The 24,675-nt window shown below is 45.1% G+C and overlaps 1 protein-coding gene across 1 annotated transcript; it reads right to left on the minus strand.

The window, feature by feature from the left end:
• Positions 1–1,619: 1,619 nt before the first annotated feature.
• Positions 1,620–8,155, minus strand: CTSV (cathepsin V). The gene is made up of 8 exons (XM_033236688.1): positions 7,917–8,155; positions 6,773–6,908; positions 6,350–6,472; positions 6,107–6,253; positions 5,369–5,593; positions 4,383–4,548; positions 3,562–3,679; positions 1,620–2,013 (listed from the first exon to the last, which is right to left on the minus strand). The coding sequence occupies exons 2-8, from the start codon at positions 6,896–6,898 to the stop codon at positions 1,914–1,916; spliced, it is 1,005 nt and encodes a 334-aa protein (XP_033092579.1). The 5' UTR covers positions 6,899–6,908; positions 7,917–8,155; the 3' UTR covers positions 1,620–1,913.
• Between the last annotated feature and the right edge of the window lie 16,520 nt (positions 8,156–24,675).

Below are 24,675 nucleotides of genomic sequence, written 5' to 3' on the forward strand. Positions count from 1 at the left end.
AGATTGGAAACTTTTTTCTTTGAATAAAAAGCCATCACTCTTTCATTAAATTCAGTGCCTAGATGTTTCCTAAGAGCCTTGGGTCGTTGTTCCAGGAATCTGTGGAGAGTACTGACTTGGCCTGCTGCTGCAAAGACAAAGGAATCCTTTCTCAGAAAAAACTCAAGACTGAATATGGTACACTGGATTTTCCAGAGACGGCTGTGGACAAGGCCTATCGAAGTCTTTTTGGGATACACAGTCCCACATCCCCCTTCCCTCCCACTGCATTCACAATGGATCACCTCTCAATTAAATTTCACCAGCTCATCCCCTGTATTTTTTTATTTGACTGAAAACATGGGTTTTTTAAACACACATGGGGCTCTCCTTTAGCCTGCACAATGTGGGTATATCTTCACTATTTTTTCCTGCTCATAAAAATACATGCTTTCCACTAAACAAGTTAAATAATCACCCATAATTCACCCACAAGTTTGGTGTACTTTCTCCCAGTATTTTAAATATGCAAAGATATTGTTTTATTTGCATTTACTACCTGTGTAACTATATGCTTAGCCTTTCCACCACCCCTTTTATTTTTAATTCAGGGACAAGGTAGCGAGAGTCTGGCCTAGTGACTTCCGACCTTTCACTTGTGATCTCTTATCCATCTTTGGCCAGAGGCCTCTTTTTGTAGCCCAGCCTGCTCTCTTGTGGACCTTGAACAAATATCTCCAGCTACTGCCAAATGCCTGAGATTTGTTAACCACACCATTACATTTATTTTTGCTAATACTAGTTAACAAACAAGCTTTTCTAGAAGAGCTAGGGGGAACATGTCATCAGAGACAGAATTAAAACAAAATAGCCTTGGTAACCTACTTGCACCTGAGTCTTCCTCAGACTGCAAAGTGGTCACCAGCAATTCAGAGAGAGGCTCCAGTAAAAAGCAGCTTCACTTTTTATCACATAACCTAACCATCTTGAGGTTATGTGTCAAAGGAAGAAGACGTCTCCTTTTCTACTATAGAAAACCTATGAATCTGTGCCTATTCATTTTTTTAAAAAGTCAACTGCTTTCTTCTTTACTAAAACAATTTAGAGGCCGGGCGCAGTGGCTCACACTTGTAATCCCAACACTTTGGGAGGCTGAGGCAGGTGGATCACGAGGTTAGGAGTTCAAGACCAGCCTGGCCAAGATGGTGAAACTCTGTCTCTACTAAAAATACACCAGGTGTGGTGGCACATGCCTGCAATCCCAGCTACTGGGGAGCCTGAGGCAGAGAATTGCTTAAACCGGGGAGGCAGAGGTTGCAGTGAGCTGAGATCATGCCACTGCACTCCAGCCTAGGTGACAGAGTGAGACTCGTCTCTTTAAAAAAAAAAAAAAAAAAAATTTAGGTTTGTCCTTCCAAATTGTTTATCAAATTGTGGTAGATTCAGGAGTTGGGTTACACACAGTAACTGGGTAGCTGATAAAAATCTGTATTTTTATAACTAGAAGAGCCAGGAAGTCAGCTTTCTGCTAGCATCTTTCTCCTAATATACCATTGGCACATGAAGCTATTATTTCAGAGCTCAATTCTATTTCCTGACTACACAAAAAGCCAATGCATTAAAAAAAGAAAAGGCCCCCCTTTATATACGAATTAAAGTTTATTTTAAACTGTTTTGTACATCTTTTTAAAAAATGAAAATTCAAAAGTCTTAGAATTAAGCAATGAGTCTTTGATATCATAAAGCTGTGTAGAACAGTAATTAAAATACTGGTAACATTTTACCCTCGTAAAAATGTCACAGAATTCAAATCTCAACTTGGATCCTCAATGATTCAAGTGGTTTATCTTACACAATAAGCATTTGGTCAGTTGCAAGATGAAATTCCCCCAGGCGTGCTGTCCTTAAGTCCTTCCTCCTCACCATCCATCAGCTCACACAGTGGGGTAGCTGGCTGCTGTAGCGATTCCACAGTGGTTGTCCTTGTCTTTGGCTATTTTTACATAGCCATTCGAGCCCCATTCTGGACCCCAGCTGAAAGAGGAGCAGGTTTTCCATTTTATACAAAGAATCAAGGGAAAATTGGCTCCATTAATAATAATAGCTAATACTTAAACAGTGCTTTCCATGTGTCAAGCACTATTCTAAGTGCTGTTAATATCCATTTGTAAATGTCTGGAGGCCGGGCGCGGTGGCTCACACCTGTCATCCCAGCACTTTGGGAGGCTGACGTGGGTGGATCACCTGAGGTTTCAGGAGTTCAAGACCAGCTTGATCAACATGGTGAAACCCCGCCTCTACTAAACTTAAAAAAAAAGAGTTAACTGGGCATGTAATCCCAGCTACTTGGGAGGCTGAGGCAGGAGAATCATCATTTGAACCCAGGAGACACAGGTTCCAGTGAGCCAAGACTGTACTGCTGCACTTCAGCCCAGGCAAGAAGAGCAAAACTCCATCTCAAAAGAAAAAACAAACAAACAAAAAAACCCCACAAAAATTAGCCAGATGTGGTGGCGCATGCCTGTAGCCCTAGCTACTTGGAAGTCTGAGGCAGGAGAACCACTTGAACCTGGGAGGTGGAGGCTGCAGTGAGCCGAGACTGAACCACTGTACTCTTGCCTGAGTAACAGAGCAAGACTCCATCTCAAAATAAAATAAAATTGGCTGGGCACGGTGGCTCATGTCTGTAATCCCAGTGCTTTGGGAGGCCGAGGTAGGCGGATCACATGAGGTCAGGAGTTCGACAGCAGCCTGGCCTACATGGTGAAACCCTGTCTCTACTAAAAAAATACAAAAAAAGTTAGCTGGGTATGGTAGCACACCCTTGTAGTCCCAGCTACTTGGGAGGCTGACGCAGGAGAATCACTTGAACCCAGGAGGTGGAGGTTGCAGTGAGCTGAGATTGCGCCACTGCACTCCAGCCTGGGTGACAGAGTGAGACTCTGTCTCAAAAAATGAATGAATGAATGAATGAATGAATGTATTGATTCTTGTGGGTCCTTCACTTTTTAAGAATACTGAGGCAGAACTGGAACTCCACTGCAGCAGTGTGTCTCCACATGCTACCTTATATCACATCTCAATTAAAGAATGCTAATTGTGAGAAAATGGATTCTGACAACCTTCAAAGCCTGAGAGCTACGGAGTGAAATTCGATGACAAGGCATCCAATGACAACAGAAGGACGCACACAGACCACTGGACTCCCAGATGATCTTTTAGACTCAGCAAAGAACCAGCAAAGGCAGATGTTTCTGCTTACTATTCCTTGTTGAAAAATTAGAGACAGAAAAAAGCAATCAGCTCTCAAACCTACAGGTCCACAATCCTTCGTCTGAAACCTTTGGGGCCTAATGTGTTTCAGAATTTAAAAATTTTCAAAACTTAGCAATAAAATATTACACATACATAGCAGTAACTCCAAAAAGCTTGGTACAGAATCTTCTAATCAAACCTTAGTTATTTCTGTGTTCACTCTAAGTAGAAGAAAGACTTCTGGAATTTCAAAATGGAGCTTTTGTGAACTTGTATCCAAATACTGATTTGAAACAAAAATTACCTTTTCAATTTTGAGTTTTATACCTGTTTTTGATGAGCCAATACTTGTTGTTATTTGAATTTGCTCCTTCAAAGCCGTAGCCAACCACCAGAACACCATGATCCAGGTTTTTGCTGCTGCAGTCTGGTTCAAAATAAATGCCTGGAAGAGTAAAATCAGTGCTGGGGTGAGAAGCTCCAAGTGACATGTTACAGTAACCCACCCAACCACTCTCCATAAGGGAGGCATCTCTAAATTCCGTGAAATGCCATAAACAAAAGCCAAATAAGGACCCAAACAATACTGGCCAGAAAACAGTAACGGCTGATAAACGAAAAAAGTCAACCTCAACTCACTAGAAATCAACTAACTTCAACCAAAGTTTAATATATTTTCTACCAAAAAAAAAAAGAAAATCCAAAAGATAAAACCTATTGTTTACAGCTAAGGTAATTTAGATACTTATCTCTGAGCCCAAATACCAATTAGCATAATCCCTTTCTACTCCTAGGATGTCAGTCTAAAACAACCCCAAAATAAACAAACAAAAACTTGAAGGGGGTTCTGGGTTCTTTACAGTTTTTCACTAATTACAGTAGTAAAAAACTTTGAGAAAAAAAGACCCAATAACCGGAAAACAGTTTGGAAAATTAGGTTGTCTCTATACAATTACATAGCCATTTAAAAATATTTATGAGAAGTTTAACATAACTAAGCATTTTCTCATGGCAAATGCAAATATCACCATGTTAAATGCACACTCTCAAAATACTCCATTCCTGCAAAGCAGGACTTCATATCAAAGAATCAATCATGATGATGTTTCCCAATTCTGCCTAAATTTCTATAATAAAATGACACTTACCTGATTTGTAGAACTGGAAGGACGAATGGCCTGCATCCATAGCAACAGAGATGGGCCCCACAGTTGCCACTGCTTTCATCAGGGCCTTCTCCTTTCCAGCTGGGACCACCTCGAAGCCGGTGTCATTAGCAACAGAATTCTCAGGTCTGTACTTACAGATTCCATCCTTTTAAAGTTAAAGGGGGAGATCACTACCATCTACCACCTGGGGAACATTAGCTCTAGAACCAAAACACTCAGCAATTTGCAACCTAGGATTTCCAAATTAACACCCTCATAAATCGTCCCATGAAATAAAATGCTATCATTGATTTAAAAATGAAAAATTAGTCGACATTTCTTCAATGAGAACCCCTATGTCAATCTGTCCATAAAGAATTTTCACAATGGATCAAGTTCTATTATATGTAGAATGGTTTGCTTATTCTCCATGTTACGCAGAAGCAAGAACAGCTATGTGTTAACCATCTAATGTTACTTATATGTTAACCATTAGCTGTTGACCATCTAATCGGAGAACTGTGCAAAGGCTAGTAATTTTTTTTTGTTTTTGAGACGGAGTCTCACTCTGCTGCCCAGGCTGGAGTGCAGTGGTGCGATCTTAGCTCACTGCAAGCTCCACCTCCCGGGTTCACGCCATTCTCCTGCCTCAGTCTCCTGAGTAGCTGGGACTACAGGCGCCCACCACCTCGCCCGGCTAATTTTTTTTTTGTATTTTTAGTAGAGATGGGGTTTCACCATGTTAGCCAGAGTTGTCTCAATCTCCTGACCTCGTGATTCGCCCGTCTCGGCCTCCCAAAGTGCTGGGATTACAGGCGTGAGCCACCATACCTGGCCAAAGGCTAGTAATTTATAATGACAATACTCACAGTTCGCAGATGTAGATTCTACCATATAAAATGTGAATTCTGAAAAAAGTATCTGTTATCTCTGAAAGGGTTTCACCTTCCACAAGCAGAGGATGAATGACAAGGAGCTCCATTTACCATTGCTACGTATGGATAGGATTCCTCCGAGTCCAGGCCTCCGTTCTCCTTGACATACCGGAAGGCGCTATTCATGAAGCCACCGTTGCAGCCCTGATTGCCTTGAGGATGCGAACAGTCCACCAGATTCTGCTCGCTCAGTGAGACAAGTTTCCCAGTTTTCCGGAACATCTGTCCCTCAAGAGCACCAGTCGCACTAAAAGCCCAACAAGAACCACACTGTTTCTAAAAAGGGGAAAAAAAAGCTGTCAATTTACAAGACCAATATAAATACAGTAGCCCATATATTTGAATTATCTGAATATTCTTTAAAAAAAAACAAAAACCAAAAAACCCATCACCACACTTTGGGAGGCCGAGGCGGGCAGATCACTTGAGGAGAGCAGTTTGAGACCAGCCTGGCCAACATGGTGAAACCCTGTCTCTACTAAAAATACACAAAAATTAGCTGGGCATGGTGGTGAGCACTTGTAATCCCAGCTACTCAGGAGGCAGAGGCAGAATTGCTTGAACCCAGGAGGCAGAGGTTGCAGTGAGCCGAGATCATGCCATTGCACTCCAGCCTGGGCAACAAGAGCAAAACTCTACCTCAAAAAAAAAAAAAAAAAAAAAACACCAAAAACCAAAATACAAAAAACCCATCATCATGTGTTGTGCCACCATCTACCACAGCAATGACACCAATTCCTTCTTGGCTTTCCTGTGGAGACGGGAGGTCTGAATCTGACGCTGTCTCACCTGATTCTTCACTGGCGTCACGTAGCCTTTCTTTCTCCAATCCACAGACTTGGGAAGATCAAGAAACAGAGGCTCACGGAACACTTTCCCCTTCCTGAGTTTCTGGTTTCGAAAGCAACCCATCACCTGCCTGAATTCTTCATTGGTCTTCAAAAGAAGTAAATACAATGTTAAAAGTGAGACTATTTTGGTGAAGCACTGAGGAGAAGCAGCACAGAGTTCAGCAATCCTCGCCACACTCACCATGTCACCAAAAGCATTCATGGCCATTGTGAAGCCATGCTTCCCTTGGCTGTATTCCCCATTGTGCAGTTCAATCATTTTCATATTCTTTTCCCACACTGCTCTCCTCCATCCTTCTTCACTCTAGAGGCAAACACACAGCTGATGGACTTCATGTCTACTTACCCAACCCATGTTCACCCAGCCGATGTGCAGGCAGAAATGAAGAGAAACCATGGCCAGGGATGGCTTGATACATCTCTGGGAGCTGTTCTCCAAGCTGAGACACAACGGAGATAGATGCCCAGACTGCATCTATAATGGGTGCTGTTAGGTTATTGCCTGGTAAGGTCTGGCCTCTAGAAGCTACTCTCTGGCTATCAACTCCCAACAGCAAGGACCATCTCTCCAGAGTCCCTCTGGACAGTTTCAGATGTTACCAACCGCGCCATATAATCTTCTGTGTGTTGCCTTCCACTGGTACCACTTTGTATCCAAATTTTGGTCAAATTTTGGAACAGCGGAGGCTATTCCCAAGCAAAAGGCAGCCAGGACGAGCGAAAGATTCATGTTTCAAAACCTAGAAAGGGAAAAGAAATGCGTATCTGATTAGACCAATCCTAAAAAGCCATCTTACAGTCTCCGTGGAGTAAAAAGATTCCAATTCTTCTCCCTGGCATTTCCCCAAGGACTGGAACAGGCTGAAACAGGCCTACTGGAGGTATTTGATGCGCCCATCAAGATGAAAAGCAGCCTGCGGAGCTGGAGGCGTTGCAACAGCATATGCGATAATTCAGGGTATGAGAAGGGTGTGAAGATACCTGACGGATGAGAAGCTTAACGCGAACACTAGGGAACAGCTGGTCCAGGTTTCGCACCAATTGCACTGAGGTCATTCAGGCAAAACGTCACTAATGAAGACATACCATCCCAAGCAGGTGCAAGCGGATCCCCAAGGAACACCACCTCACACCTTCTTGGCCGATACACAGCAGGAGATGAGCTATGTCTTCCAACCTCTCCTTTTGGAATAAAACCTTTCTGGAATCCCTTTCCCGGAGACACTGGGAAGGAGGGCACCCACTACTCCCGCCGTCCCACACCTGGGTCTCTGCTTCTCGCTCCCCTAAACCGGGGCAGGGTCACGAGGCCGCGCCGTTGGAAGCCAGGGGCCCCAGGGCCAGGGCGCGGACGGGGCAGGCAGCTCCCGGGGCTCCGGGCGGGCCAGGGCCGCGTCGCCTGCTCTCGCCCTCCGCGCCCCGAGAATGTTTGCGGCGGCGCAGGGAGTGGGGGCTCCGCAGCCGGGATGCGGGGGTGAAGCCGCCCGATCCGCCTCGGCGTCAGCCCGCAGGGTGACTGACCTGCACCGCCTGGGAACTTCCAGTGGTCCCGGCGCCTCCCTGGGGTCCCCAACCGCCCTCTCCCGTTCCCCACCTCGAGGCTGGCAGAGCGCTGGGCAGAAGCTTTCACTCTCGGGGGTCGCGCCCGCCTCCGCTCAGTGTCCCTGGGTTCCCCCTTCTCAGTGTCCCTGGGTTCCCTCCTCCAGTCCCCCTTCGCCCTGCCCCTCGGTCTGCTGGGGGGCGCTCACCAGCAGCCGTCGCAGCTGCGCAGGCGCCCTCGGCTAACAAACCTCCGCCTCACAAATCTCCGCGGTTCTGGCTCAGGGTCGCCCGACTCGGGATTTAAGTTTCCAGGCGGCCTTCCCCGCCCCACCGCCTGCCCGGCCTGCGATTGGCTGCGCCGGCCACTGGGCGGGGCCCCGGGCGCTCTGAGCCCGCACGTGACGCAGCCCGGTCCCAACCTGTCTCAGGTCTGGGCGCACCTACCCCAATGAACCCGGGCTGCTGGGAGCGCAGCCAGGCGCCCGGGGGCTGCGCGGAGGACGGGGAGGCGCCTCCCTGATGGGCTCAGATCTACCGAGTATCCCGACCTACTGCGCTGAGCAGCTTGAGAGTGGTGGAAATTGCTTTTACTTACCTACTGTCTGCTTGTGGGTTACAACGTCTCTTCCTCAGTATTCCAAGTGTGCTTCTTTTGAGATTTAATAACTTTACTTTAAAAATATTTAATATCCGCCGGGCGCGGTGGCTCAAGCCTGTAATCCCAGCACTTTGGGAGGCCGAGACGGGCGGATCACAAGGTCAGGAGATCGAGACCATCCTGGCTAACATGGTGAAACCCCGTCCCTACTAAAAAATACAAAAAACTAGCCTGGCGAGGTGGCGGGCGCCTGTAGTCCCAGCTACTCGGGAGGCTGAGGCAGGAGAATGGCGTAAAAAACCCGGGAGGCGGAGCTTGCAGTGAGCTGAGATCCGGCCACTGCACTCTAGCCCGGGCGACAGAGCGAGACTCCGTCTCAAAAAAAAAAAAAAAAAAAAAAAAAAAAATATATATATATATATATATAATATCGGCCGGGCACGGTGACTCACACCTGTAATCCCATCACTTTGGGAGGCCGAGGCGGGCGGATCATGAGGTCAGGAGATCCAGACCATCCTTGCCAACATGGTGAAACCCTGTCTCTATTAAAAATGCAAACATTAGCTGGGCGTGGTGGCGGGCGCCTGTAGTCCCAGCTATTCAGGAGGCTGAGGCAGGAGAATTGCTTGAACTCGGGAGGGGGAGGTTGCAGTGAACTGAGATCGTGCCACACTGCACTCCAGTCTGGCCACAGAGCAAAACTCTGTCTCAAAAAGTAAAAAAATAAAATAAAATAAAATATTTAATATCAGGGTTGAGGTGATGCAGTTTGAGGAACTACTCCTTTATGGAGAAATATATGTAGCTAAAGATTTAAGGAAATCAATAATTCAGAAACATTTCTAATTCTTTTTAAAGTTATATAAAAAACATCCATTATAAAAAATATGTTTTAGAAAATAAACGTCCTTTGTCCCCTCTCCATAACCCTTTCCTAGGCATATCTTTTTTTTTACAAAAATGAAGTTATCATGCATATTGATTAATAAACTCTTAAAGATTAAACTGAATAATATGCACAGTTTTTACTTGTTAATTTGAAAATTTGTTAAATCAAGTTTAGCCTAAAGCTGCCTCCCTATATTATTTACATTTGGCCTGAAGGTTTCTCTGTACATAGCGAATTGTCACGTAAATGGAGGTGTAAACAGACTGTAGCCTGCTCTTGTGCCCATCCCCGAAGTTCTGTGAATCAAAGAGGTTCAATTGTTCAAACCATGTTCAAATAAGGCAAACGTGAAGCTGTAGCCAATCCTGCAGTTTCTGTGCCTCACTTGCCCTTTTCTGTCTATAAATCTTCCCCTATGTGGCTGCACTGGAGTCTCTCTCAGCCTAGTCTGGCGCCAGAGGCTGCCAGATTCACGAATCGTTCTTTGCTCAATTAAATTCTCTTAAATTTAATTTGGCTATGGATTTTCTTTTAGCAAATTAAAAACAAACCGACAACTTCTCAGAAGCACCATCAGGCAAATACATGCTTTTAAAAATCAATTTATTAATAATTATATGTCCTTCCTTTAAAGAAATAGCAGCTTTTCCCTCTCAAACACAACTGGGGCCAAAGCTCTCAGGTGGTTGTATAAAAAATACAAAAGTATATTGTATTGCAGGCCAAGGTAGGTGGATCTCCTGAGCCCAGCAGTTTGAGACCAGCCTGGGCAACATGGCGAAATCACACCTCTACCAAAAATACAAAACAAACCAACAAAAACTAGCCAGGCATGGTGACGCAGAGCATGCGCCACTGCACTCCAGCCGGGGATACCTTCTCAAAACAAAACCAAAACCAAAAACAAAAGCGTGTTGTACTACAAATAGCTGGAGTTTTTTTTTTTTTTTTTAAGAAATCATTGTGTTGAACACAATCACCATTCACATGTGGAAATAAATGAAGACCACCACATAAGAACAAACAGAGGCCATATATTCAGAACTTGCTATGACAAGGGAGATAATTCGAAGACAAGGGAGAAGAAAAGCTTTAGGGGAAAAAGGGGCAACTTCAGATATGTCCTCTTTGCAGAATGTCATCATGGAGAAGCTGGAGGAGGGATAACTAGAGATGGAGCATCTTATGTGATTTGTTTGTGGAGCATGTTTGGGTTTTCTGGTTTGTCCTGGGTTGGAAGCAGAGGCAAAAATGAGGAAGTTGTCAGTCACTGATTAAGTCCTGACTGTTCTGAGTTGGTCTCTGCAGATACTACGCTTCATTTCTTCCGTGGGTCAGAGTTCTATTGCCATATACTGTGGCCATTGTCTATTTGGTTACTCCGTCTATCACAAGAAAGCTAAGTTATTCTAACACGTGGGTTTTACAGTTGCCCTTGGGCCACAGCTCCCTAAGATTGTAGGGTGGAGAAACCTGCCAAGACATGAAGATCTGCGCCTTAAGCAGTAGCCTGACAGCAGACAGTGGCAGGTGCTGCCCTGATAGCGCCTGACAGCAGATGAGTGGCAGGTGCTGCCCTGAAGAAGGGCATCCCCTTGGTTTTTTGGAATGTGAGACAAATGTAGTGGAGAAAACATAGACACTTTTCAAACCAAGTGTGCTCAAAATCTAAAATTATACCAGAAATATGTAAAAGTGGAAGAAATATGGGAGAAAGCCAATAAGCAAGAGGGTGGAAGACGTTATTGCTTCGACTTAGGACACCTCTTTGTATCTATTCATATCTGTAAAAAAATGCATTACAGAAATGTGGTATTACTAGCCAGGACAGATATATTTAAATATTTGTTTCTTTCCTTACTCTTCTCTTCCTATTTCTTTGCAAAATAATTTTGATGAGTGATACATTTTAAAATGGTCACATTTTAGTGAAGCAACCGAGCCTTGGCTATGCCTTTAATACAATGGAGTTGGCAGAACTTCCTGATTCCTATTTAAAACGCAGTGCCTGTGAAAGTATATTCTCACGTGCATCTGTGTGGCTTTCTTTTACTCACTATTAAAAGAGGATATAGGCCAGGCATGGTGGCTGACGTCTGTAATCCCAGCACTTTGGGAGGCAGAAGTGGGTGGATTACTTGAGGTCAGGAGTTCGAGACCAGCCTGGCCAACATAGTGAAACCCCGTCCCTACTAAAAATACAAAAAACAATTAGCCAGGTGTGGTGGTGCATGCCTGTAGTCCCAGCTACTCGGGAGGCTGAGGCAGGCGAATCGCTTGAACCCGGGAGGTGGAGGTTGCAGTGAGCCGAGATTGCGCCATTGCACTCTAGCCTGGGCAACAGAGTGGGACTCTGTCTCAAAAATAAATAAATAAATAAATAAGGATATAATTCTTTACCCAGTCTCTGGAAGTTTTAAACCATAGGGGAACTGGTAAGCTTAGTGTGGTGGCATTCAAGACCCTGACATCACTTAACACCTCTCCCCAGTATAACCACCTCCGATTTGTTTAAATTCACTGAGCCAAGAATTACTCGTAAGAAGCATTATCCAGCAAACTGTCCACTTGTAAAATGGTTTATCACCATTGATAATCATACAGGTTCATATGAAACCACTTATGAAATAACTACTTTTCTGGGTTACTGTAACTGTGCTTTTCCTGTAGAGTTCAACTATCAGCCAATTCATCAAGCACGTAGTACATCAATCAATGAGAATTCAGCTCTTACTCGGTACCAGTTCTCTTCTGGTGTAGCATGAGCATTCACTTCCACATTCTTAGCTTTCCTAACAGCTTTCTGAGGTTCAGTCTTTCCATATTTAAATATGTGGTTCACTATAGTAATTTCAGTTCTACAGCAAATCGAACAGGACAGATATATTTAAATGGAACTATGGTGAAGCACTTTTGTATAGTAGGTAACAAGGAAACCAATTCACAAGAGAAATGGTGGAATTTCTCTCCTCCTCTAAAACAGTGATCCACAAACTCTCAGCCAAATCTAAAAAATTCGTCAAACCTCAAAAAGTCTTTTCAAGAAACAAGGTGTATTCATTTCCTGTGTCTGCTGTAACAAATCCCCACAAACTTGGTGGCTTGAAACAGGAGTCCTTTATTCCATCACAGTTATGGAGGCCAGAAGTCCTAAATCAGCATCACTGGGCTAAAGATCAGGTGTGACAGGGCTCCCTCCTTTCCTCCCTCCTGAGGTTCTAGGGGAGAATCTGTGCCTTGCCTCTCCCAGCACTGGTGGTTGCTCGCATGCCTTGACCTGTGGCCGCATCACTCCAATCTCTATGACTACATTGCCATCTCTTCTGGCTGTGTCTAATCTCCCTCCCTCTTATAAAGACATCTGTGATTGCATTTAGGGCTCACCCAGGTAACCCAGGATAACCGTTCCATTTCAGAACTCTTCATGGATTCACATTTACAAAGTCTTTGCTGTATAAGATAATAGCTTCAGGGGCCAGGAATTAAGACCCGTTGTTAGTGGGGGCTATAAACATCCTGCTACATATGGCATAAACAAAAATCAGTTTCTTGACAATGCTGATGAAAACTTTGTGTTTATTATAACTCAAGGCTGGCCGGGCGCAGTGGCTTGCCTGTAATCCCAACACTTTGGGAGGCTGAGGCCGGCGGATCACTTGAGGTCAGGAGTTTGAGACCAGCCTGGCCAACCTGGTGAAAAACCATCTCTACTCAAAACACAAAAATTAGCCAGGCGGGGTGGCGGGTGCCTGTAATCCCAGCTACTCTGGAGGGTGAGGCAGGAGAATTGCTTGTACCCTGGAGGCGGAGGTTGCAGTGAGCCGAGATCACGCCTCTGCACTCCAGCCTGGGCAACAGAGTGAGACTCTGTCTCAAAATAAAAATAAAAAAAAAATTAAAAATTAAAAAAAAAAAAAAACTCAAGTCTGGCTTGACTAGATAGTTGGGCCCTACACTCCCTGGGAACTTCCCATACTGTGACTTCTTTGCTCCATCTCAGCCTCAGATCCCTGCCTCACGTACCTGAATACTGGCAACATTTCCTGCCTTGCGTTTCCCTTGCAAAGCTTGACATAGCCTTTTAAGTTTCAAGACCCTGGCCAGGTGTAGTGAGTGGCTCATGTCTGTAATCCCAGCACTATGGAAGGCGGAGGTGGGAGGATTGCTTGAGGTCAGGAGTTCGAGACCAGCCTGAGGAACACAGGAAGAACTTGTCTCTACAAAAAAATAAATAAAAATAGCCAAGCATGGCAGTGCATGCCTATAGTCCTATCAACTCAGGAGGCTGAAGCGGGAGGCTGGCTTGAGCCCAGGAGGTTGAGGGTGCAGTGAGCTATGATTGTACCACTGCACTCCAGCCTGGGCAACAGAGGGACACCCTGTCTCAAAAAACAAAAAAGTTTCAAGATCACCACATAGCAGCTTTTACCACCCCTCCTTCCTCTTTTCACAGCCAGCTGTCCCGTGGTCTCTGCATAAAAAAGCATTGCTAACCCACCCTATTCCTGAGATACTTGCTGGTTTCGGCTTTGAGCATCTCCTTGTTGCAATATCTTGCATTAATAAAGCCTTTCCTTACTAATGTAGGAACTTGCATTTTTTCCCCTTGACACTCTGCATCACTTTAGTGAGTGGTGAAGACAGAGAAGGCTCTGTGCTGTGAGAGGCTCGGCCTGCAGATGCACCTGTCCTGGGGTTGCTCCAGAGGAAGAGTGTCTCTATCTGTGACTTCCTGGGTTTCCAATAGCTAAGGAACTCTTAGGCGTGGGCACTGTTCTGAGTATTTCACACGTGCTCCTGAGGTCATCTTCCCAACAACCCTATGATGCTGCTTCTCAAACTCCAGCTTTATCAGAATCACCTGGAGGCTCCTGACAGCTCAGGTTGCTGAATATAACCCCAGTTTCTGATTCAGTAGGTCTGGGACAGGGTTCCAGAATTTGCTTTCTAAAAACTTCCCAAGGTGGGCCGGGCACAGTGACTCGTGCCTGTAATTCCGGCAATTTGGGAGCCCGAGGCGGGCGGATCACGAGGTCAGGAGCTCCAGACCAGCCTGGCCAACATGGCAAAACCCTATCTCTACTAAAAACACAAAAATTAGCTGGTGTGGTGGTGCATGCCTGTAATCCCAGCTGCTCAGGAGGCTGAGGCAGGAGAATTGTTTGAACCCGGGAGGCGGAGGTTGCAGTGAGCCGAGATCACGCCACTGCACTCCAGCCTGGGTGACAGAGCAAGATTCCGTCCCCTGCCCTACCCCAAACAACAACAACCCACACAAAAAACACACAAACAAAAAAACAAAACTTCACAAGGGATACAGGGGAACCCACTTTGAAAACCACTGCCCTAGGAGATGGGGGCTCTTCTATGCTGCATTTTACAGATGAGGGTGGTCAGGGCAGTGGGAGGTACAGAATCAAGGGTGGGGACAGGCTCTTTTCTAAAGTGAATAAATAACTTAAATGCACGTTAGGCCAGCAGGGCTTAGAAAAGGAAGCTGAGCTTGTGGGCTCTTGCCTGGTCCCTCCCCCAGTGCCCATCACTTGCTTGGCAAACTGCACTCTGGGAGCCAGAGGGTACTAGGAGAACTGGAATGTGAGCACCAAGGCTGTGCAGGTAAAGCCCCGAGGCTCCCCAGGGCAGTCTCTCCACTTCAGTGTGAATGAGGCTCAGCTGGATTCACACTGAAAGGAATAAAAGGCAGGTGAGTCACGCAGCAGGCAGGTTGCCCGGGCAGGGCTAGGCCTCCACACCTTCCTACCCCACCAGCTTCCAGGAGGGCGTTTTGCCCGGTGCTTCGTGAGTGCTTTTGTGCTTGATCATTTCTAGGAGACAAAGGCTCTGGCTCTTACCTGTGCTAATTAAATGTCAGATTTTAAGCCTGGCTCCAGTGATAATATGTCAGTGACTCATGGTTCTGAGAAGCCCAGCTATTATAAAAGGTGAGGTCTATTCATTCACCAATTTTAAAAACAAATACATAAAATATTCTTTTAAAAAATTTGAGACCACAGAAAGGAAATAGAACCAGATAATCAAGCCTCCCTGATTATCTGTATGATCCCCTTAAAAACCAAAACAGGGAAATCTTCTCCATATAAGCTCGAAAGTTTTTCTGAGCTATAAACTCTGCACTGGTGGTTTTATTTGTTTTTTTTATGTTCCTTGTTTTCTTCTTCCCACCTCCCCACATCAGAGATTGCTCCCCGCTTGTTTTGGTTTTCTTGTCCTCAAATCAGACCCACAGCTATGGTCCCAAGCACTTCTAAACTTCATCCTCAAATCCAGAGGATCCACTGAGGACCCAGATTCTCCTTAGGAGAACTAGCCCACCCTCTGCAAAAGGAATCTGATCATTTTTTGATCATTGCTAAGATATAAAGAGGAAACAACATGTAACAGTTCAGTATAAAACTCACAGTTGTGATCCGAGGAGGAACAATTGCTTTATTGATTGATTGAGATGGAGTCTGACTCTGTCGCCCAGGGTGGAGTGCAGTGGCACGATCTCGGTTCACTGCAACCTCTTCCTCCCGGGTTCAAGCGATTCTGCTGCCTCAGCCTCCAGTAGAGCTGGGATTACAGGCGCCTGGCACCACACCTGGCTAATTTTTTTGTATTTTTAGTGAAGACGGGGTTTCACTGTGTTGGTCAAGCTGGTCTCGAATTCCTGACTTCAGGTGATTCGCCCACCTTGGCCTCCCAAAGTGCTGGGATTACAGGTGTGAGCCACTGTGCCAGTCCTCAATTGCGTCTTTTAAATGCATTTTCTGTTCATAAGATCCTCTGTCCAGATGCTTCTCTCCCACTCTAGGAGGAGGAGTCGGGCGCTGGCAGAAGGCACAGATCTCCCATGTTCGCAGTCACACTCCACAGTGATTTGGCAAGGCTTGGAGTTGGGTGGTTCTGCCTGTATTCCCTTTGTTAGCACCTCCGGTTTGCTATCAATGGAACAAGGACCATACAAGCTGACCTTTCCCAGGCTAATAGGCCTCTACACTGGGGATATGGCCTGAGTGTCCTCTCAATCCACCCACACATCTGCACAGCACCCTTCTCCTCATGCACACTTCCCCAGCTTCTAAATTTCCATGTGCTCTGTATGGAAAGTTGCTGATACGCAACATTCATGAGTTAGCCTCCAGTGATGGTTGCGTGGCTCTGAGGAAACTAAGAGAAATTTGACCAAGAAAAATTAGAGAGTGGTAAAAAAGATTTTTTCTCCAAGTTCAAAGGGAGAAATGGAACAAAATGATAACTTGCATGATATAAGGAAAGTGTTTTAGTTATACCAGGAGGGCAAGCAAAACTAAGTTGCATATTCTTTCTCCTTAACCAAGTGAATTGAAGACAAAGACTTTGTTTTATAGAACTGGGGACCCCAGTGTATGATAGATGCCCAGTAAATAGCATCGCAGAATGGCAATTTTTAGGCTAAGAGAGGAGTTGTTGCTAATTTGGCTACAACTTGATGGAACCTGGCACTTGGCCTAGAGCTCAGTGGGTCTCAGGTGGACTTGGGGAACTTCTTCTGCCCCTACAACACACAAATCCTTGCTGTCCTTTAGATGCTTAGAAATGCCTCAGGGAGCTTAGAAGTCTCTGTTTCTTTTTCTTTTTCTTTTTTTGGATGGAGTTTCTCTCTTGTTGCCCAGGCTGGAGTGCAATGACACGATCTCGGCTCACTGCAACCTCTGCCTCCCATGTTCAAGCAATTCTCCTCCTGCCTCAGCCTCCCGAGTAGCTGGGATTACTGGTGCCCTCCACCATACCCAGCTTATTTTTGTATTTTTAGTAGAGGTGGGGTTTCACCTTGTTGTCCAGGCTGGTCTTGAACTCCCGACCTCAGGTGATCTGCCTGTCTTGGCCTCCCAAATTGCTGGGATTACAAGTGTGAGCCATGCATCAGGCCAATGTCCTGTTTCTTAGAGAGTCCCCACCACCAGGAGTCAGCCAGTATCTTCAGCGAGCGTCCTGTGCGGCCTCACCACCCCATCCTCAGGAATGCTAGAACTCTGCCAGAGTCCACAAGGCCAATGCGAGAGGCCTGTAGAGATGACTTCTCAGGATGACCAGCCAGGTGGCCCCCACTCCTGCCTGATCCCAGGAGTTTTCACACAGGGAGGTGGGACTCCCTTCTGCTGCTCCTACCCCAGAGCGCCCTGGAGGGATATTGAGAAGAAAACAGTTTGGGATGCTGAAGTTAATGGTACAAATGAGCACAGAGGCTACTTAAGGACAGACACTTCTTAACCTAGTGTCTGATCTAGAGACATCCAAGAATATGCAGCATAATAAATCTATTTGAGATAATAATGGTCCATTTCCCCTAGGATCTAGGAAACCCTGGGGCATTACACCTTAGACAACAGAGATAGAAGCTTTGCACCCAACAGGCAACCAAGCCTTTCTGTGAGCGCAAAGGGGAGTTACCATCTGAAAATGGATATTTGGTTATTTTGCCCAACTGATGAAGGAGAAGAAAATTGGGGACTTGTGTGATCTTTCATTTGATTTTATACTTTTGGTTTTTTATTTTGGATTGGAGAAGCACTGAAAAATAAATCATGAATGCTATCCCTTCTTCTATTTATTATTTTGATTGTGGTAATAAAAGAGTGAGTTGATAAATAAGTGTTGCTGGAAATACCAAACTTTGATAACCAAACTGACAGAATATCCAAAAGCTTTCATTTTAAAATGTCTCCATGTTACAGCAGACGCACCAAAACAGTGACATCACATTGTACACCTTGAATAGATACAATCTTTCTCCATTAAATATTTTTAAATGAGAAAAGCTCAGTGGTTAGTCTGAACCATGTAAAGCAATTAAGCTTCAGGATCTCCTGCAAAGATGAGGATCGAGCCAGGAACAGATGCTGTTTGAGGCAAACCTGTAATTTTGTGAAATGAAATCAAAAGATAATAATAAAAGTAGTAACAGTAAGTGAAAAAAAAAGCTCCGTAGAAAATGACTAACCGGTAGGAGCAACAATTATCAGTACCCTTGACCCAAATTATCACTGACTTTGGAATGTAGCTATTCCCAATCCCATTTCTAGCAGGCATACATTTTGTACAACTGACTTACTTTCTCAGAGCTTTGCTTTCATCCACTACAAAATGTGGACAATATCAACTACCCCATGAGGTAGTATTAAAAGTTAAATGAGAGGCCAGGCATGGTGGCTCACACCTGTAATCCCAGCACTTTGGGAGCTCGAGAAAGGTGGATCACCAGAGGTCAGTCTGGCCACATGGTGAAACCCTAAATATACAAAAATTAGCCAGGCATAGTGGCACGTGCCTGTAGTCCCAGCTACTCAGGAGGCTGAGGCAGGAGAATTGCTTGAACCCGGCAGGCAGAGATTGCAGTGAGCTGAGATCGTACCACTGCACTCCAGCCTGTGTGACAGAGCAAGACTCTTGTCTAAATAAATAAATAAATAAAAATTAAGCGAGAGAACACAAGTATTGATATAGTCAGCCATCTACAGAAATTTCTCCCCTGAAAATTGGCATATCGTTGAGAAGTCACATTCAATCCAAAGGCAGAGTAACTTTTCTGTGAAAATCGTTGCCATTGAGATTGTGTATACTGACCATGTTTATTGCTTTAACCATTCTTGCCCATCTGTGATCCCACTTTGATACTGTGAAATATATATTTGGTTTCGACCCTGTTTCCTGACATACGACTCCTAAAATCCTTAGAAACACCAAAATGGTGTCTTTCTGTTTGCTAATGATTGACTGGTGGCTGGCAGTCCTTCAGGAGCTTCAGGATGGGGCTTGTCACAGGAAAGTACAAGGCAGGATTAGAGGGGTAGGACTTGCAGCCTCACCCCCCAAACCTCTAGGGAGGGGAGAGGGACTGACGGTTCAATTGATCACCAGTGGTTTAATCAATCATGCCAACATAATGAGGCCTCCATAAAAACCCAAAAAGGACAGGATTCAGAGAGCTTTCAGATAGCTGAACACACGAAGGTTCCTGGTGGGTAATACGTGGAAAAGGCATGGAAACTCTGCACCTCTTCTCCTGTACATTGGCCTGTGCATCTCTTCAACTGGATCCTTTATAATAACCCAGTAAATGTAGGTAAGTTTTCCTGAGTTCTGTGAGCCACTCTAGTAAATTAATTAAACCCAAAGAGGGCATTGTGGGAACCTGTACTTGAAGCCAGCTGGGCAGAGGTTCCAGAGGCCGAGCTTTTGACTGGGTTCAGGGATGGGGGTTTGGTCTTGGAGACTGAGCCCTCAACCTGTGGGATCTGATGTGGTCTCCAGGCAGATAGTGTCAGAATTAAATTGAAGGACACCCTGCTGGTGTCCACTGCAAAACTGATTGCTCATTTGCTGGTGGGACCACCTATTTAGTCACAGAAGTCTTTTGTGTTGATTGTTTTGGTGTGAAAGCAGAGGAAAACACAGTTTGAGTTTTTCCACTTTCACATTTGGTGTCAGAGGAGTGGGATTTGTTAGAACGGCTCCGGCTCACAGAAACACATAGTTTGGTGAAAGAAAGGATGCAAGGGTAGGGACAAGACCAGAATCCTTTGATTCCTGGGTGGCCACATGGTCATGCACGCCACATGGTCATGCACGGTGTGGAGCTATTGAGTTACTAAAGGTAAAAGTTATGGGTGTAAGAATTAATGGAAAAAAAAAAGAATTAACAAAAGAGGAAAGAAATACAAAAGGTGGCTCAATAGTCAATGACAGGTTTATTTTAGATAAAATAAACCTGAGAGGGGATTCTGGCTGAGTTAGGTCAGAGGGGTCAGAGGCCTCTTTTTTTTTTTTAGATGGAGTCTTGCTCTGTCCCTCAGGCTGGAGTGCAATGGCATGATCTTGGCTCAGTGCAACTTTTGCCTCCCAGGTTCAAGCGATTCTCCCTGCCTCAGCCTCCCAATTAACTGAGATTACAGGCACCCACCATCACACCTGGCTAATTTTTGTATTTTTAGTAGAGACGGGGTTTCACCTGTTGGCCAGGCCGGTCTCAAACTCCTGATCTCAGATGATCCTCCTGCCTCAGCCTCCCAAAGTGCTGGGATTATAGGCGTGAGCCACAGTACCTGGCCCCTACTCTCTTACAGACTAAGAGTTTGTTTTTAAGGATTCAGGGTGGGAGAGTTTATCAGAGGCTTGGACTGCTTCTGCGTCTCTTTGTTGTGCTTATCTGGGAGGGAGAGTTGTGTGTCTGCTCCCATACATCTTCCTGCAGCCGTATCCCCCGAGTCTGCTTTTAGATTTCCCATCTTAGTGTCCCTGAAAGGAAAGGAATGTGCTTATTAAGACGCACTGTTTTACTGGGGCCCATTGTATGAGGGTGAAGTTTGGCAGTTACCCAAGAGACTCCCCCACTCCCCGCTCTGTGCCTGAGCTTATCTGTGTTTTCTTGTCTTTTTCTGGCTGCTTGTTGTTAGAAGAGAAGTGATTTTCTTGAAATGCACGAGGCTAAAAAGGGAGCTGGAACTTAAAGTGGCAGTGTTTGTCCGAGATGATGGTGCTCCTGCTCTGTCAACAGGATTTTTTTTTTTAAGACAAGATCTCTGGCTCTGGCTCTGTCGCCCAGGCTGAAGTGCAGTGGTGCCACCATGGTTCACTGCAGCTGACTTCTTGGCTTCAAACAATTCTCTCACTTTGGCCTCCCAAGTGCTGGGATTATAGGCGTGAGCCACAGTACCTGGCCCCTACTCTCTTACAGACTAAGAGTTTGTTTTTAAGGATTCAGGGTGGGAGAGTTTATCAGAGGCTTGGACTGCTTCTGCGTCTCTTTGTTGTGCTTATCTGGGAGGGAGAGTTGTGTGTCTGCTCCCATACATCTTCCTGCAGCCGTATCCCCCGAGTCTGCTTTTAGATTTCCCATCTTAGTGTCCCTGAAAGGAAAGGAATGTGCTTATTAAGACGCACTGTTTTACTGGGGCCATTGTATGAGGGTGAAGTTTGGCAGTTACCCAAGAGACTCCCCCACTCCCCGCTCTGTGCCTGAGCTTATCTGTGTTTTCTTGTCTTTTTCTGGCTGCTTGTTGTTAGAAGAGAAGTGATTTTCTTGAAATGCACGAGGCTAAAAAGGGAGCTGGAACTTAAAGTGGCAGTGTTTGTCCGAGATGATGGTGCTCCTGCTCTGTCAACAGGATTTTTTTTTTAAGACAAGATCTCTGGCTCTGGCTCTGTCGCCCAGGCTGAAGTGCAGTGGTGCCACCATGGTTCACTGCAGCTGACTTCTTGGCTTCAAACAATTCTCTCACTTTGGCCTCCCAAAGTGCTGGGATTACAGGCATGAGCCACCACATCTGGCCACGGGTGGAATTTAGAGATGGATCCAATTCTCAGGGAGTTGGTTCCCTGGATGCATAAGGAAATGCAAACTGATAAGAAAAAAGCACAATATTCAATCCCTTGGTTACTGTTATCTGTATTAGCTATGTAGACCAAAAGTTGAAATAACAGGCACTTTGTAAACTTAAAGAAATTAATTTTTATCCTGAGCCAAGTTTGAGGACTAATAGCCAAAAAACAGAAACTCAGTGCAAACTGAGAATGTGTCCCATGCCCTATTTACATGTTCTGTCATATAGAAGATGGGAGGAGGGGGCAAAGGTGACATTGTTCCAATTCTATTTACATGTTCTGTTATGTAGAAGATGGGAGGAGTAAAGCAAAGGTGACATTGTTCCAATTCTGATTGGCGCTCAGTGGCTTTGTACCTAAGATAAAGCAAATGAGCAGTTAATGTATATGGGTTGAAAGACTTAGGAAGTCAGCAGGCATCTTAGGGTCTGAAGAGGGGTGATTGATTCTATCCTGCCTTTGTGCTCCATCTGACAGGCAATGTTGTCATCAATACCTGCCGGTGAAATATTTGAGACTCCAGCCTTTCAGGGGAGGGTTGAGCTTTAGCCCACAGGTCTAGCATCTATGGCCTGCATGTCCAACCTGCAGCCATCTTGAATTGCCTAAACAATTTCTTTTCTGGGCTGGGTGCAATGGCTCACATCTATAATCCCAGCACTTTGGAAGGCTGAGGTGGGAGAATCGCTTGAGCCCGGGAGTTTGAGACCAGCCTGGGCAATGTAGTGAAACTCTGTCTCTACAAAAAGTATTAAAAAAAAAAAATAGCCAGGTGTGGCAGCATGCACCTATGGTCCCAGCTACTTGAGAGGCTGAGGTGGGGTCCTGGAGGTTGAGGCTGCAGTGAGCCATGATAGTGCCACTGCACTCCAGCCTGGACAGCAAAGTGAGGCCCTGTCTCAAAAATTTTTTTTTTTTCATATTTTTCTTTTTCTGACAGCTGAAACGAAAATCAAAGAGAGTGCTGGGTCAGAGCTTGATGCTAGACCAAGCTCAGATTTCAGTGAGTCTGAGCTTTGCCCACAAGCCTCAAAGCTACGTACAAAGGAGGAAATTATGCGGGGACAACAGAAATACCTCTGAGACCCATGATTACCAAGAAAGTAGTCAATGTGGGGGGAGGACCAAGGAACTGTTGAAACCAGAGGGTGTGGTGGAAGGAATCGTTTCACTTTGGAGACCAGTATCGTTAGCTTTTACTAAAGCGGATTGTGAAGTCACTGACTCAGGAGCAGGGTCTTTGGTTTTGTATGCTGCAGGGTGCAAGAGCATGTTTGGGTCGATGAGGGACCCACAGTTCACTATTGAACATCACAGATGACTATACATGATGCAGACACAGAGGAGGTTATTTCCGAGGGAACAACCAACCTGGTGGATTGGAAAAAAGCCACTGTAAGGTCTGTTTACCCTGAGAAGGGAAACTGTTCCTCTCCCCCTATAAATGTCAAGTGGAGCAACCCAGACGAAGCAACTGATATCCTTCATATGTAAGCCACGTGGGACTGGTTTTCTGATGAATGAATATTCACCTGCTGAATGTGCCTGTTACCCAGGTCATGGTAAATGCTGTGGTTAAATGCATGGTAAATGCTGTGGACCCCTTCTGCATGGGCACCTTATGCAACTTTATTGCTGTAAAATCCAGCTATGGTCAGAGAAGGCTTATGTAATGTACAGCTTTCCCTCACGGGGCTTACGGATGCTAATAAAACATTACGGTAATTAACAAGAGAATGGGGAAAGGCAAAAGGGAGAGTCAAAAGCTCATCCCAGGAAGTGGAAATGTTTAGATGTTATTAAGAAATAAGGTGAATGTTTAAAAAAATTGATAAAGGTGAAACAAAGGGGAAAAGGAAAAGAGAGAGTCAGGGGACTCATCCCAGCCTGTGGAAATCTTTAGATGGTTATTTAAAAATAGAATGAATAAATAACTTGATGGAGTTGAAACAAAGGTCTTAATACCATGGAAGGTTGGATGGATCAAAGGGAGTCCAGTCCCCATTCCCCAATATTAAAGGATCCCAAATCAGTTTTCTGTATTTTCCCTAGTTTGGAGGAATTTTAAAAGGCAGAAAGATTAAAGATTACAATGAGAAATCCCAACTGGAATTGCCTGGGGCAATAGTTAGACTGGCTAATCAAGGTAACCAGAGACCAGAGTCACTTGGCCAGACCCTTGCTGGAGATGAAAAGCCTTATATAAGAGAGGGTGAAAGTGGTCTGGGGATGGAGAGAGAAGTTCCTGAGACTAGAGCATAAAAATGTAAGCATTGATAGGATTAAGAAAGTTGGAACGTTTACACAGTCTTCATGTAAAGTAGTTGTGTCTCCTTTACTTAAATGTTTTATAGGAACAGACATTGCACGTGAGTGGGGAATATTATCCCTACTTATTTCTGGAAAACAGAAGGCATGTAAACCATCCTAAAAGCAATATTAATTGGACATGCTAAAGGGGAACCAGTAAGATTACCTGAGCCCACACGGAGGAGAGCAGAAGCTGGAGTGCCTGGAGAGACAGATTCTCCATGTGAATACCCAGTACCCAGAAAAGCTTCATCATGATGAAAAGAAAATAGTTGGCTGGGCGCGGTGGCTCATGCCTGTAATCCCAGCACTTTGGGAGGCTGAGACAGGCGGGTCACGAGGACAAGAGATTGAGACCATCAGCCTCCCAAAGTGCTGGGATTACAGGCATGAACCATCGTGCCCAGCCTATATACATTTTTTTAATATAAAATTATATATATATATATTTTGAGACAGGGTCTCACTCTGTCACCCAGGCTGTCATGGCTCAGTGCAGTCTTGACCTCTTGGGAACAAGTGATCCTCCCACTTCAGCCTCCCTAATAGCTGGGACCACAGCTGCATGCCACCATGCGTGGATAATTTTCGTGTGTTTTGAAGAGATGAAGTCTCCCTGCGTTGCCCAGGTTGGTCTCAAATTCCTAGGCTCAAGAGATCTGCCTGCCTCGGCGTCCCAAAGTGAGGGGAGTACAGACAGAGGCAATTTTAATTTCCCTTCCAAAGGTAGAAAAGTTTGGATATTAATGGAGAGAGAGGAATGGTAGCTGAGTGTAAAGAAATGAATAAATGGGTTATAAAT

The sequence above is a fragment of the Trachypithecus francoisi genome, unplaced genomic scaffold, assembly GCF_009764315.1.
Source record: "Trachypithecus francoisi isolate TF-2019V2 unplaced genomic scaffold, Tfra_2.0 Lachesis_group16, whole genome shotgun sequence".
In the NCBI taxonomy this organism is placed as follows: Eukaryota; Metazoa; Chordata; class Mammalia; order Primates; family Cercopithecidae; genus Trachypithecus; species Trachypithecus francoisi.

Excerpts from the sequence above, each read along its gene's own strand:
- CTSV (XM_033236688.1), bottom strand. The coding sequence starts at position 6,898 with ATGAATCTTTCGCTCGTCCTGGCTGCCTTTTGCTTGGGAATAGCCTCC. Across the intron at positions 6,473-6,772 it reads ACAGAAGATTATATGGCGCG|AGTGAAGAAGGATGGAGGAG; the intron begins GTTGGTAACATC and ends GTTTGCCTCTAG. Across the intron at positions 6,254-6,349 it reads TGAATGCTTTTGGTGACATG|ACCAATGAAGAATTCAGGCA; the intron begins GTGAGTGTGGCG and ends CTTCTTTTGAAG.